This window comes from Chaetura pelagica, unplaced genomic scaffold, assembly GCF_000747805.2.
Source record: "Chaetura pelagica isolate M959 unplaced genomic scaffold, ChaPel_1.0 scaffold121, whole genome shotgun sequence".
Taxonomy (NCBI): Eukaryota; Metazoa; Chordata; class Aves; order Apodiformes; family Apodidae; genus Chaetura; species Chaetura pelagica.
The window spans coordinates 208873-223116 of NW_009954546.1; the positions used below are offsets into that span (position 1 = coordinate 208873).

The following is a 14244-nucleotide window of genomic DNA, read 5'->3' on the forward strand; positions in this document are numbered from 1 at the left end:
GCAGCGGGTTTTCAAGAGAGGCTGAGAGGCAGCAGAATGCCTCCTGCACAGCACAGGCTGCCGGCGCTGAGAGAGCTCTGAGAGATGATTTTAGATGTTACCCGCGGCTGAATCTCCTGCAAACTTTACCGTGGAAGCGAGACGTTGCGCACCATCCTGGAGCTAGCACCCAAAAAAGGGGCAAGGAAGGGGCAGCAGGGCCAAACGATGGGATGCCATCTCCTTGGATTGCTCCCAGAAAAGCCAGCAAACGTTCCCCTCCGCTTCCCAGCAAAAAGGCAACAATGAACTGAATTCTACCCACGAGAGCTGCAGCAGCGCCTAGTTCAGGATGGGATACACTGACCCTTCGTCGAGCAGGGATTTGCTGGGAAACAGAACTTTGTTCTTCATATTCATCTGCGCCTTTGCTGTGGTCACCTTGCTGCAGCAGATCCTCTATGGGAGAAACTATCTCAAAAGGTAAGGGGGGGTCGGAGGGAACAGGGGAAGTTGTCTGATCGGACTGAATGGAGAGAGAGATCCAGCCATACCATGACACCTGCCCAAACCCCTTCTACATTTATATCTTGTCAGTCTGGGAAGGTGCATCCAGCATCTGTAATGCCTGCTGAATTATTTAAAAAGGAGAATGTTCGGCAGAATGAAATGGTTCCTGTGTTTCTTTGGTGAGTCCTCAGCTGTAGTGAAAAATCTAGGTCTTACTTAACTTAAGCTAGACTGATTTGTGACACCTGAGTAGTTGCCACTCATGTCCTCCCGTGTAGGATTTTCACTCTGTGTAAGTTCAAGCTGAAATGTCTTTAGGGGTTGAATTAAGGTAGCACACTCATTGCCTAAACTTTCATGTCTTTAGAAACTGACATGTAAATGCAATTCCTAAAATCCAAGTGGCAACATTAGTGTTCCAAATAACAGAGAGAACACTGCATTTTTTTCACTGCTGTATTCTTGTGAATTACTGCTGAGACTCTTTTGTTGTAGAGCACATCAGTCTTTGATCTGAGAGCAGTACTGCTCTTTTTACAGCAAACACCAGTGGGGATGTCCAAGTGTTTAGCCCTGACTCATGCAGAATTTATTTTACTTGAATCTAGTTTGAGGTGTTGCAGCTTGTATGATTTCATAAGGGGGAATGTTTCTCTTACATGCTTTGAAGTAAGTGGGTTTCAGAAGTGTAGGCAAGCTGGTGTGGAATTTTTTACTGGATTTTAGCCGCATTTTTCCAGGAGAGATCAATGATTTGGTTCTTGCCCAGTTTGCTACTCATGTAGTTGTTTGCTTTGTGCCAAGGGCAAGTAAAATGCTGACAAATCAGCAAATATTTATTGCTTTGGGGTGGGGGGAAACAGTAAGCATGATATTAATATGTACAGACAGAACTGTTGTGGTTTATCCCAGTGATTTGTGTGCCTTGCTTAGCAATGAGGCCTTGGCTGGGAGACTCTCTCTGCTTTTGAGCACCTCACTTCCAGAAAGATGTGACTCAGTTGGAAGGAGCCAAAGAAAAGCAGCAAGAATGAGCAAGGGTGTAGAAAACCTGTGTTTGTTTGGCTTAGGGAGGATCGAGGGGAGACACAATAACTGTCTTCAAATATCCAGACTATTTCTGCCACGATAAAGTTAATAAACACATCTCTGTGAAGGCTCATGATGTGACAAAGAGTCATGGACCTAAGTTGCAGCAGGAAAGATTTGGGCTTAACCATGAAGGGAAATGTTTAAAGAAAAGTGCTACCCAAGGAGGTGTAAATCCCTATCTCTGAGGGGCTTCAGGAAACTGTTAGGTAGGCCAGAAGAGTAGTACCAAGTTGCCTTGATGTTGAGAGGATGACTTTATGACCCACTGAGGTCTCATCTTGCCTTATTTTCTGGGTTTTCCCCATTTGTTCTGGAGGCCTTACAGCCATACCTTGCTTTTCTAAGTTAAGTTGGCTGCAACAGGATTAGGGCAATGAAAAATAAATCCCAAGTATAAACTGAAATGAAAAATAGAAAAAGTAAAGAGAAGATAAGGAGAAGATGCAACTGAAACTATTCCAGTGAGTGGTCTCTGTGGCCTGTTTCTGTCCTGCCTCATGCCTTTGGAACTTCTCCTGTCATCATTGGGCTCCAGGGAATGAAAAAAAGGTGTTGCCCCATTTGCAGGCTTGCTAGGGGAAAGTCTGGTCCTGAGCACTCTGCCATTAAAGGGACTTTTGTCACTTTGTTTATTTATTTTTATTCCAGCTTGTAATTTTTGTTTTTTGTTTTGTTTTTCTTTTATTTGTGTGTGTGTGTGTTTTTTGTTGTTTTATTTTTTCTCCTTTCTGCTGTGAAGTGGTGCTTCCCATCCTTCATGGAAATAAAAAGGATGTGGCAGCCTCAAGCTGTCAGTTGTTAACAACAGAAAGGTGATTTACACAGCAGCCTATGTTGTTACCATCATTTTACATTCCCAGCAGTTTGACTGCCAGCCTGCTCTGTGCAGGGGTAGCTGTAACCTTTAACTACTCTTTTCTTCCACAAACCTCCATTGTTAAGTTCCCTCTGAGAAGCTGATGCCAGCTGTAAGGTTCCTTGGACTCATCCTCACTGCCACCTCCAGGGACCATGAACCCAGTGGTTTTGGAGAGCATCCTTGCAGAGGAGAAGTGGGATATTTATAGCCACTTGCCAAGCTGGAGCTTGGGGATGCTGCCTAAACCCAAAGCCATTTACTCACTAGGGTTCAGCTTGCTGCTTGTTTTACAACAGCCTGTGCTTGCATCCCAACATCTGCAGCAGTAACAACCTCTGGGCCTCTTCCCAAGGCAGTGGGAATAAATTCCCTGGCGTATTTAGAAAAACCTGGAAATTGCCCTGAAGTACTATTCAAGTAAATGTATGATGCTTTTAAGCCTAAATATAACACAGGGCTAGTTTGTTTCTCTGCAAGAAGATGGTGGGAATGGGTAAAGGCCAGCAAGGCAGGGGAGATCTGACCTAAAACAAGCAGTTAAGCACAATGAAGGGGACAGCACTGGCTAGGAAATGGTCCCAGTAAGCAGTGTGGACAAAGGCACTTTTCCCTGGGAGAACAATGGAGAAGTTAGCTGCATGGCTGTAAGCTCTGCCATGCCACCTGCCCATAGAAGCAGGGAATGGGCTGGTTTTATTGCCATAAAAACCCACCTGGTACTCTCCACGGAGGCTTGTGGTCCTGTGTTTGCCCTTGGCTGTGCTCCCAAAGCCTGGCTGTGGGATGGCAGGACTGCAGGCAGGGTAGGATGCTTCAGGAAATAAGCTCTGCTCAGTGAAATGTGATAATGGGTCCTCTGGTCAAGTCCTCTCTTTCCCCTTAATGAGATATTAATGAGCTCCTGGCATTGCAGGAAGAAGGGGAGAACACAGAGATTGAATTTCTAGGTATTCACACATTTTTTTACCCACCATATATTTTCTTCTCCTTCCCCCACTGTTTTGTACCATGCCATTGGAAGCAGCATCCTGCCCACCCTTTTTTTCCCCCCTTTTTCATTTTTCCCCCAAGTGGGATGGATGTGGGTGCTCTCAGCAAGGCCATGTCTCATCCCCATAGTAGGAGCTGAAGTCCTACTTCCTACTGAGAGAGTTAAACTGCAAGCTGGAGAATCACATTGGGAAGCTCTGTTCTCTGTAGCTCCTGATCCTGACTGAGTAAAACAGATGATGAAATGAGATACAATTAAGGGACTTTAATACAGATCTCTGGGGTAATTATTTTTATTTTAGGATTAATGTGATGATTAAAAATCCGCTGCATTGATCTGCTGAAGTAGGTTAAATGCTGTGGACTTCTGCTTAAATGCAGAGCTGCTGCCTGCTTTTGTATTGACACATCTTTCCAGCCCTCAGCTTTCAGCTGAATTCTCTTTTGAATCAGATGCTCAGCTGAGGGCTGGCCTTTTTTTGTGAGGTCTTGTTTGACCAGCAGGGAACAATCCTGGATTACATCAGGAAATGGCCACTACAGTAAAAAATGTTGAAATGGTCCCTGTCTTCATCTCCCAACCTGTAGCATGGGATGGATCAATAGGACGGTCCTTGCCTGCTTTGGCAAGGAAAAAATATCAGAGCAATACTTTGCTATAAATCAATATTCTATTGGCAAGGAATTCACTCAATACACTTTTTTTCTTTTTCTTTTTTTTTTTTTTTAATAACAGCCTGTCTTGTGCACAGGGTGAGTGTCAGATGAAGAAGGGAATCTGCCCCTTTAAAACTATTTTTTTCTTCTGCTAAGTGAGCATGATGCATTTTCAAATCTATTACGAGACTTTAAACAAAGATTGCCCTGGGGTCTGTCAGAGGGGGCATGTACAGTAACCCAAAGAATCCCTCAGCAAGAAGCAGCAAACCTTCTCATGCAGGCAGCCTGCATTATTTGAAGGCTTTGATTCTTTTAAATGAAACTAAAAGCTCACTCCTCTCTGTGTGTGTGTGTACCCTATAATTCATATCAGACTCTCATAACTTGAGTCTATACCAACATTTTGGTATTTCTGAAGCAGCTTTTATTCAACAGTTTCAAGTCAATCCCCAGACATCCTTACCTTCTCCTTACCTGCATAAGATAAGAATGATAGCTGATTATATTTTTTTGCACAGCATGGGCAAGAAAGGAATAAACCTGTATGGTGCTGTACTGTCTGTACTGTACTATAAGACAAGGTTCTGGTGACAGCAGCACTTGTGATGTGGACACAGAGGCTCCATGTAGCCTGAGTTGTATTTTGTCCTGAACTGGGCTCATGAGGAACTCCTGTCAGTTGATAGGTCCAGCCCAGAATGTGCCATGTGCTCCTCGTTCCTCTGGTTTCTTCATAACACCCATGAAGATGTTAGCTGTAACCTAAGATCATCTATTCCACTGTTAAAGTATCTTTCCATTTAAATATTTTTCCAAAGAGATGCAAGCTGAAGGTCACCTAGTGAGTAATCTCTCTAACACACAGCTCCGTGCCCCCTCTGTTTCTCACCAGAGTGAAACATTATCCCTGTGAAATGACATGCAACCTGTGAGTCACCTTGCTGAATCCCTGACTGGGCTGCAGAGCTGGTCTTGATTTAGGTCAGTTTTTTTCAGAGAAGTGCACTGGAAACATCAGGAGACAATAAAGACTTTAAGCTAGATACACCAGTGTGCCTACATGTGGGATATGGCCATCACCTTAAAGTGACCAGATCTAGTCTATCAAATCTGGAGGAGCCAGGACTCCATCCGTGGTGTTCTTGCTACTGGGTATTCCCAGAAGCATTTCAAGGGGACCAGGTTGCTGGCATTCCCATCATATCTAACTAACCTTGCAAAGGCAAGGAGCAGAATCAGCTCCTCAAGAGGTCAGAGCAGCACTGGAGTCTGTGCTAGGGAAGAGTTCAGGAGAGAGATGTCAATGGGATGGAGTGGGCAGAACAAAGAGGGAGGTGAGAGGTTAACTCAGCTGCCTGCCAACTCATCACCCCTGATTGCTCCATTCCCTTCTCATTGCTGATGTTGATTGCTTTACATAGTGCTCCTGTCTCCCTACATTGAATTAGAGGAGAGAGTTCACAAGTACCTGGTATACAAGTTAAAGCTCTGCAAAAAATTTCAAGCAATCACAGCTCTATCAGATGCTGCCACAAATACTTTTATTGTGAAAATTGTCCTGCAACCAAAATCTTACCTTATGCTACTTGGAGTGTGTTTTTTTCTGAGCCATGATTTTCATGTGCTTTTAATGAAAAGCATCAAGTAAAGTTTTAGTACCCAGAGCATGAGTGTTTGCTATTTCCTCTCTTGTGGTCCCTGGCAGAGCTGTCTATGGCTCTAACAGAAAACAGTCTTCAAATTGCCAGTCCTGCATTCCCTGGAGGACAGTAAATTAAGGTAATGCAAGTCAGTTATTCCAGTATTTCACATGTGCAAATCACATTACGCTGAGAGTGTCACTTGCTGGTGTGTTACACTGTGGTCCTTCCTGAGCTCAAAATACAGGGGATGTGAGTCACTACAGAGTGACCTGCAGCCTCTTTTGCTGTGGCTGTGGCCCTTGGCCACAACAGTTCCCTAATCCAGTTTCCCACATGCCCACCGTTGCCTTCATATTGAATCATGGACTGTGTGGGCCTTTCAGAAGCTTCTTGCCCTGGAGCAGTGAGTTACACATTGACCAGCCAAAAGGCAGCAATTATCCTCACTATTCAATACAGAGACAATTTAATCCTAAACCTAATTCACATAATACCCAGTAGGAGCTTGCTTTCATCTCTAACTTTGTTGTGTGGGGATCTAGGCCTGCTTCTGTCCATGCAAACAGCTTTTAGGATATTTGGCTGAATATCTAGGCTAACTCCACATTCTGCACATTATACAGATCATAGAGTAAAGAATCACAGACTGGTTTGGGTTGGAAGGGACCTTCAAGATCATCCAGTTCCAACCCCCTGCATGGGCAGGGACACCTCCCACCAGCCCAGGCTGCTCCAAGCCCCATCCAACCTGCCCTTCAACACTGCCAGGGATGGGGCAGCCACAGCTTCCCTGGGCAACCTGGGCCAGGTGCTCTAAGGTCTCCCTGGAGCCTTCTCTTCTCCAGGCTGAACACCCCAACTCTCCCAGCCTGGCTCCAGAGCAGAGCTGCTCCAGCCCTCCCAGCATCTCCGGGGCCTCCTCTGGACTCTCTCCAGCAGCTCCATGTCCTTCCTGTGCTGGGGACCCCAGCCCTGGCCCCAGCCCTGCAGGGGGGTCTCAGCAGAGCAGAGCAGAGGGGACAATCCCCTCCCTGGCCCTGCTGGCCACGCTGCTGGGGATGCAGCCCAGGACACGGGTGGGTTCTGGGCTCCCAACAGCCCCAAGACCTTCTCCTCAAGGCTGTTCTCAATCCATTCTACTCCCAGCCTGCATTTGTGCTCAGGATTGCCCCAACCTTGCACTTGGCCTTACTGAACTTCATGAGGTTTGCACAGCCCACCCCTCCAGCCTGTCAAGGTCTCTATGGATGGCCTCTCTTCCCTCCAGCGTGTTGACTACACCACACAGCTTGGTGTTGTCAAACAACTTGCAGAGGGTGGACTCAATCCCACTGTCCATGTCACCAATAAAGAGGAACACCACTTGTCACTGGTCTCCATTTGGATATCAAACAATTAACCCCTACTCTTTGAGTGTGACCATCCAGCCAATTCCTTATCCACCAAGGGGTCCATCTATTGAATCCGTATCTTTCCAATTTAGGGACCAGCATGATCCAGTGTGGGATCTTTTGCCAGCATGATGAAGTAATGGTTGAGTTTGGCCAATGCCCAGCACTCAACCCCTGTCAATCAAACCCCTTTAATCCAAAGTGTTTTAAACCCTGTGGCGTTTCTTTCAAAAACATCTCTGTTATAACATGTAATTAACACGTTTTACATATTTTTTAAAAACAATATCTGCTTGCCCTCCCTGTGTAAGGGCAGGTACAAAATTCAGTTCTACCTACATTTGTAGAAAGCCAAGATGAGAACAAAGTCTTTTTCAGTTGTTCTCCACCTGTGTCTGCCAGAACCTCAGCTGTGAGCAATCATATCACTGACCACTGACCTCTGTGGCCAGTGTAGCAGAGCACCTGGAAATTCTGTCTTTTATTTTTGACCTGATTGGGTATTCTTGATCGTTCTTACACTTGCTGAATTTGGTTCAGGCATCATCGCTCTGCGGAGCTTTGTATTTTCTTACTTTTCCTGTGCTTTATTCTTACCCTTGATTGCTTTTTCATTTCATTTCTCATTTTTTAATTCAAGTGTATTCATTGCTCAGCAGCCCATGCCTCCCTCAGGCAAACTGTGGTCTTAACCCCTCATTTCTTTGAGGCATCCTTGCCTTCCACTGCTTCCCTCCATTTTGCTTTTTAATCAGCCCCATGAATAGTCACTGTCCTTCTATGTCCTCTTCGTTTAGTTAGTTTTATGCCTTAGTTCTCATGAAGAAAACCTTAAAAGCAATCTCTGCCAGTGGTTGTTTCACAGCACTTTCCTTAAGAACAAATACATCCAGGGATAGGCTTTTCACAGTCCCAGCTGAGAATCTTGGGCAGTCAACAGTTTGGATGGCACAAGTGGTAGGAGACTGTGCCATCCACTTCTGTGCGTAGAGAGAGGGAATATTGCCTACTCCTGTAGCTAATACTAGGTACAGACACATTGACTCTACATGGCATTTTCTTCATCATCTTTAGCATGAGTCCTCAGTGCTACTGAGACTTTGTGGATGTGTTTACTCAGATGAATATAGTTCAGTGCAGGAAGACTTGACCTAGTGCTAAATATATTAGTTTTCGAAATACGAGATGCAAAGCAATCAGCTCCCTCACATCTCTCATACTGTGGTGAGATTGCTCCTGGTACCCATGCTGTGTCAGGTATCTTTTTGCACTGAGCTGCCATCTCAAATGTCAGAATTTCCTGCTGTCTTAAAAATTATTTGGGATTGCCTGTGAGTGTCTGTGCTTGAGGTTTGATTGACCTTCTTATTTGGAAAGGAAACAACTTGCCTCACAGTCACCTCATTCTGTTGTGGGTTTTGTGTTGTTCCTAATTATTACAAATATTAATATTTAAATTATGACTAATTGTGAAAATTAATTTATGCTTACTATCTATTACTCCATGGATGTTTATCTTCCAGCCACAGATCAGAAAAAGATGGTATTGTTTTGAAAGGTATCCTATCATGTCCAATCATGTCATCCTGTTTAAGCAGACTAGTTGAATGTTGGTGTTGATTCTACTATATCTTTCTTGGGATATGATTAAAGATAAGGTTTTTCAGATGAGGATACAAGGTTTAACCCACATGTAAAATGTGCTATATAAACAGAACCTTTTTTAATGTGCAACAGTGGATATAATTCAGAAGCTTCCCACCTTTGTTTCCAATTTTGCTTGTTGTATTAGTCAAAATATACTCCTCCACCACCTTGTAACTGCCACTTCCCTCTAACACGTGGAGCCAAGCTTGTCCCTGACACCATACAGTATGGCCAAGTGTGTGCAGTTGAATCATAAAAGGGAACTGAGGCAGGCATATTGAGAGATGGAGTGCCCTGCTACACAGACGTGCCCCTTTCCCATCCGTGTTTTGATTTTCATGGGACCCATGTTATTTAATTTCTTCCTTTTGCTGCAAATAGCCCATTCCTTCCCTCCCACATGTTTTCATACATTTTTCAAGACGTTTTCTAAGGGTTTCCTAAGATAGGAAGCAATCAGCCCAGCAGTTACCCACTGTCAGACAATTTCAAAAGCCATTGGTCACTGAGGCAAAGACTGGTCTCTATTAAATCAGTGAGCAGGAGCAGGTATGTGTATGCATGCAGACCAAAACTTTCATTTTGCTAATTTTACTGGAGAAATAAGTGTTTTTCTAAACTGGACCGGGTCAGATTCAACTCTGCTTCCACTGAATGCAAACCTGAGTTTTATTATGGACTCCTGGACAGGGAACATCCTGCTCCTGTGCATGAGTGTGCTGCAGAAATGTCTTGTTTCTTTGGGCTGCATCTGGTGGGGTTGTGCCCATGGGTTCTCCACTGAAAGAGGCCAACTCACCCGTGGTGTTTTTCTGGTGTTACAACACTGGTGAACTGGACATGGGCTGCTACAAGCAGATTTACATTTATTTCTTTCATCTATGCTTTGTGTTTCTAGGTTGCTGTACCTTGAATATTTATTTCAAAATAGATTGGAGAGTTTGAAGTGATATTAGACTATTCAGATGAACATCCTGTTGGCATCTAACTTCATTGCCTTCAGGGACAGAGTCTCACTCTTTTGTGACAAAAGGGGAGTTTTTTGACACAGAGGCTAGTCTGCCTTGCCTCTGCTGAGTGGGGTTTGGTCTCAGTGTCTCATTGTTAGCTAGTGGATACTCTGCTCCTTTTCAGCCCCTCAGATGTCTTTTCAAGTGCAGTGAAAATAAACTTGTTTCCGGCCTGTGCAAAAGAGCCACGATCCTTGCTTTTTTTTCCCCCCAAAACTCCTCTTATTGTAATGTCTGTTGGCCTCTTAGGCTTCTCTCACTTGTGCAATGGTCTGTCATGTTGGAGACTCCTCACATTCCCTTTTCTTACCCAACCTCCTCTTACTCTCTGTTCCATTTTAGTGAGTGTTCTCAATCACTCTCATCTCCAGGTCATTCATGCATTCCACTGTTTCCTTTTTATTTTCCATACACCCTGTGGACACAGTGAGTCATATTTGCCTCATTTTGCAGGAGGAAGGAACTTAATCTTCAGCAAGATTAACTATCTGACTTTCCTATACCTCTGTGACATCCTTGTTAGTAGGATAGGGGCATCACTTTCCATTTTCAAAGAGAGTGGCGTGATCATTTAACACTAATGTCCTCAGTTCCTCCTCTCAAGGGCACAAGAATAATGCATTGGGGAAACTGAGGTACAATGAAGGCACATGATTTTCCACTGACTTTAGGAAGCCTGCTGAAAGCCTGGACTGTCTCTTGTCAGGCCAGGGACTGTTATGTGGCTTCATGGGTAGGATGTAACAGTGTAGTGCGAGACCATGACCCAGCCTGTAGAGATATTATAATAAAATTATTAGTTTTGTAGATGGAATTAATGTGTACTCTGTTAACTTATAACTTAAACAGGAGCCGAAGTCACAAAAGCTGGGCATGCTGTCCCCCACTAATGGCCTTTTTTTTCTAGGGAGACTGTGTGTAAAGAAGGAATATGAGAACTGCCAGAAAGAAAGAGCAGGAAAAATGAAGACAAATAAGAAAGAGAGCTCAGAAATAAATGAAGTAATTTGCCTCACTCTTCTGGACATATGTATCTTCCTTTCACCCCTTCAAAGGAGTCTCTAGACTCCTCTGCTTTCCCTTGCTTGACCATCTGTGGCAGGCCAGCAAGGCGAGTCAGATTTTTGGCTGAGCTTCACTGATATTAAATTACATTGTTTTTTGCCTGTTTTTGCTTGCTTTTGGGTTTGGCCTGCATCTGGGAGATGCAGGATGGGGGCAGTGGTAGCTGTCACCTTGAAAGATGAGTGGAAATAGCCTGCTGGCTGGGATTAAGTGAGGTGAGCTGGTGTTTTTTGGAAAATGGGTCAGCACTGGAGTGGCAGGTGCTTTTCATGCCCTCTCCTTGTACCATGTGCATGATGCCCCCTTTGCCACTCAGTCCTCACTACTCATAGGTGCTGATGGCTGTGCTGCTCAGACACTTGCACCGAACTGGTGTTACACCTTGAAAGCACATAGGTCTCTTCTGGATAAATTCTGCTTCATACATTCATGATCATGGCCTGCTCTCTGGTTAGAGCCCACACAGGACCACAAGCTATGCTTATGGTAGTCTTTTGGCTCTTTTCCATTTATTACCTATAGAAAAGCTCCATCTTAAAAGCCCAACCTTCTTGTCTGAGCTGTATTTTCACCTTGCCTTCTTGCTCTAAAAAGGCAGTGAGAGACCCCTGGGGTGGGGTCTCAGTAGGATGGCAGTATGGATATAAAACTTCTTTGCTGCAATTTATCCACTTGTTCATTCTCACCTTATAGTTTAAAAACCCCATAATTGTTTGGCAACACCTGCTGTTAAAACTTCTGCTTGTGCAAGAGTTGTTTCTTGTTTGGATTGCAGCAACAGGCTTTTGACTTTGCTTCCTGCTGCTTCTTGACAGTTGGTCTTGACAAGCTCTTCACAATCTCTGCTGCTTTATTAATTTTCTGCTTTTTTGACCCCCTCCTGCTATTCTTACATTATGCCAGTGTTTATTTGACCACACACTGATTTCAACATTTACAGTTCCAATTAGAACCAAAATAATGCTTTGACATTTATCTGAAACTCAACTCACTCTTTCTTGCTAGTTTCCCTAATGCAAGATACAACATTGCTCATACGCTCATTTATTAGGGATAAGTCCTATGATTAATGAGGTCCATAAAGAGTGATGAGAAATTTGCTTGCAGTGAATGGGCAAAACATCACATCTCTGCACTAAAGATGTGTCTGTTTATTACATCTTTTAGAAGGTCTTCCCTTGTCATCATCAGTGTCACACGTTGGGGAGATAAACTAATTTTAGAAGCAAATAACATTAGGGAAAATTGAGCAAATGGCAAAGTTCCACCATTGGTGATCATTGGTAATGATCCCAGGCTTAAAATTAGCTTTTTTCTTTTTTCTAAACTCTGACATGAGCTGTCCAAATTACATAGGAGGCCTCTGTATCTAAGTAATTTCCTCTGCTTTTCTTCCCTTTTTTTAATCTTTCCTAACCCTCTTTTTTGTTCTGCTGCCTTTTCTGTTTATTTTTTTGTGTTTCCAACCTGCATGTGCTTTTCCGTTGCAATTCTTATCCACGTTTAGCCCTTCTTTGATTACCTGTTAAATTTAGTTAGTGCCAAGTGAAGGTGTTAAGAATTTACCTCCCATAACATGCAAAAAAAATACGCTGATGGAGCAGTTTGTGCCTCAGTTGTATTTTCTCAGCCTACTTGCAGATTTGGCCAGACATCATGTACAAACACTTAAGACTCACAACTCAGAGGATTAGAAGCTTCTATATTTTTTAAATGGAGATCTTCCAGCACAAGGCTGATTGAAATAAATGGTAAAACTCTCAGTAGTCTTGTTAGGAAAAGAATTAATTCAGGTCAGTGTTTTCAAATGTCTCACCCTTGACTTCTACTCAGCGCTATTCCTACAAACCACTATTTACTGGAGTGGTTTTTACCAGGAGGAAGAGGTTTGTTGTAGCATCAGTGCAGAAAATGCAGAGCAGCTGCTTGGTCAGTCTTGCAGACTGACAGGTGGGATGCACAGTCCCACGAGCTGTGCAACTTTTCTTCTGTGTTGTGTGTTGTGTAATGCAAGTCTGTGGGGTGTTAAAATCCTGAGTACCTGTTTGTTGGAAGAAAAGCACCGTGCAGTCCCCTTTTCCTGTCTGGTTCAGGATTAGACACTTAGCTTGCTCCTCACCTTCAGCTCAGCTCAGAACTTTGTGCTTTCTCCTTACCATGTGGGTAATGTAAGGACATGCACCATGTCCTTAGCAGTGTTGTATCCAGACCCTTGCTTGCTCTCCTTTGGTATTTTTGTACCTCAACTAGATCCCCCTTTCTGCCATTTCAAAGAAGTATTTTAAGCTGCTCATCATAAGACATACCTACCATTCCTCAGTGTTAGTCTTCCTGATCTCTTCTTGGATCTTACCCAAAATGTGCATGTCCTCCTTTAAACTTGGTGCCTCAGCTGCAGTACACACTGTTCCCAAAAAAGGCTTGATGAGAGGAGGGCCTTAAAGAGTGATTTTATAATTTCTTTTGCTTTATGGACAGATTCACCCCACTCTCCATTTGAGCATTTCCATAGCTTTCGTTCCAGCTGTTACATGTGGAGTGAAGAGGTACAAGGGGAAAGGACTTTTCTGAATGTTCTAATTCTTCATGTCATGTGCCTGAATGTTGGCTATGCTTTAGGAGACTTCACCTCTGAAGGACACACTGATGCCAGCTATTTATCTATCTCTATTTCAGTTTACAAGGACGTATCTAAGCCCAGAATATTTAATTTAAATCCATTTAAAAACTACAATTCCAGTTTGGTTTCCCCACAGCTCTGCTCTCTCCTCGTATCTCATTCAGTGCTGTGCCTAGCAATTAAAACATATTTTTAAGGTTGTATATTTAGATGCCTTTTACAAAAAGGTACACATTCACAAGAAACATGTTTCTATCCCAGCTGCAGTGTGGCAAAAAAAAAAAAAGTGTTAGACTGTGGTACATGGGAGAGAATCACAAGTGTTTTATTTCAACGAGCCTAAAAGGTGTCTTAGTAAAAGTGAGAATTTTCTCATCTTTTTTTTTTTTTCCCTTCACTGATACTCTAGTTGGGAGTCATATCTTGGGCAGCCTCAGCTGATTAAAAACTGTCAGAGGAATGCAGAAGGTACAGGACTCCCTAAGAAGTCATAGCACTACATTATCCTGTATCAGTGGATTTTATTAGAAGTGATCAGAATGGCTCTACTATGAGAAAAATGTGGGCTTCTGTATTTGAAATACTCTCATTTTTATACTTAAAATAGTTTTTCTTTGAAAAATTGAAACTCGACCGCTGGAGAATGTGGAAGAAATGAAAATGGATTTCAAAGATTCAGAGGAAGCTTTTGCAGTATTTTTATATGACTGTTCTCCTGCCTTTTGTGGTGGGAGGCAGCTTGGGAGGGGAGAGGGCAGTTTTGGAGGCTCACTCTTTC

At 43.4% G+C, this 14244-nt stretch overlaps 1 protein-coding gene across 1 annotated transcript in view; it reads left to right on the forward strand.

Moving 5' to 3' along the window:
* The first annotated feature begins 331 nt into the window (after window positions 1-331).
* ST8SIA5 (ST8 alpha-N-acetyl-neuraminide alpha-2,8-sialyltransferase 5) overlaps window positions 332-14244 on the forward strand; it is a 46315-nt gene continuing 32402 nt past the window's right edge. The window contains exon 1 of the mRNA XM_010005021.1: window positions 332-462. Coding sequence (XP_010003323.1) covers window positions 332-462 — 131 coding nt within the window. The remainder of the gene's footprint in view (window positions 463-14244) is intronic.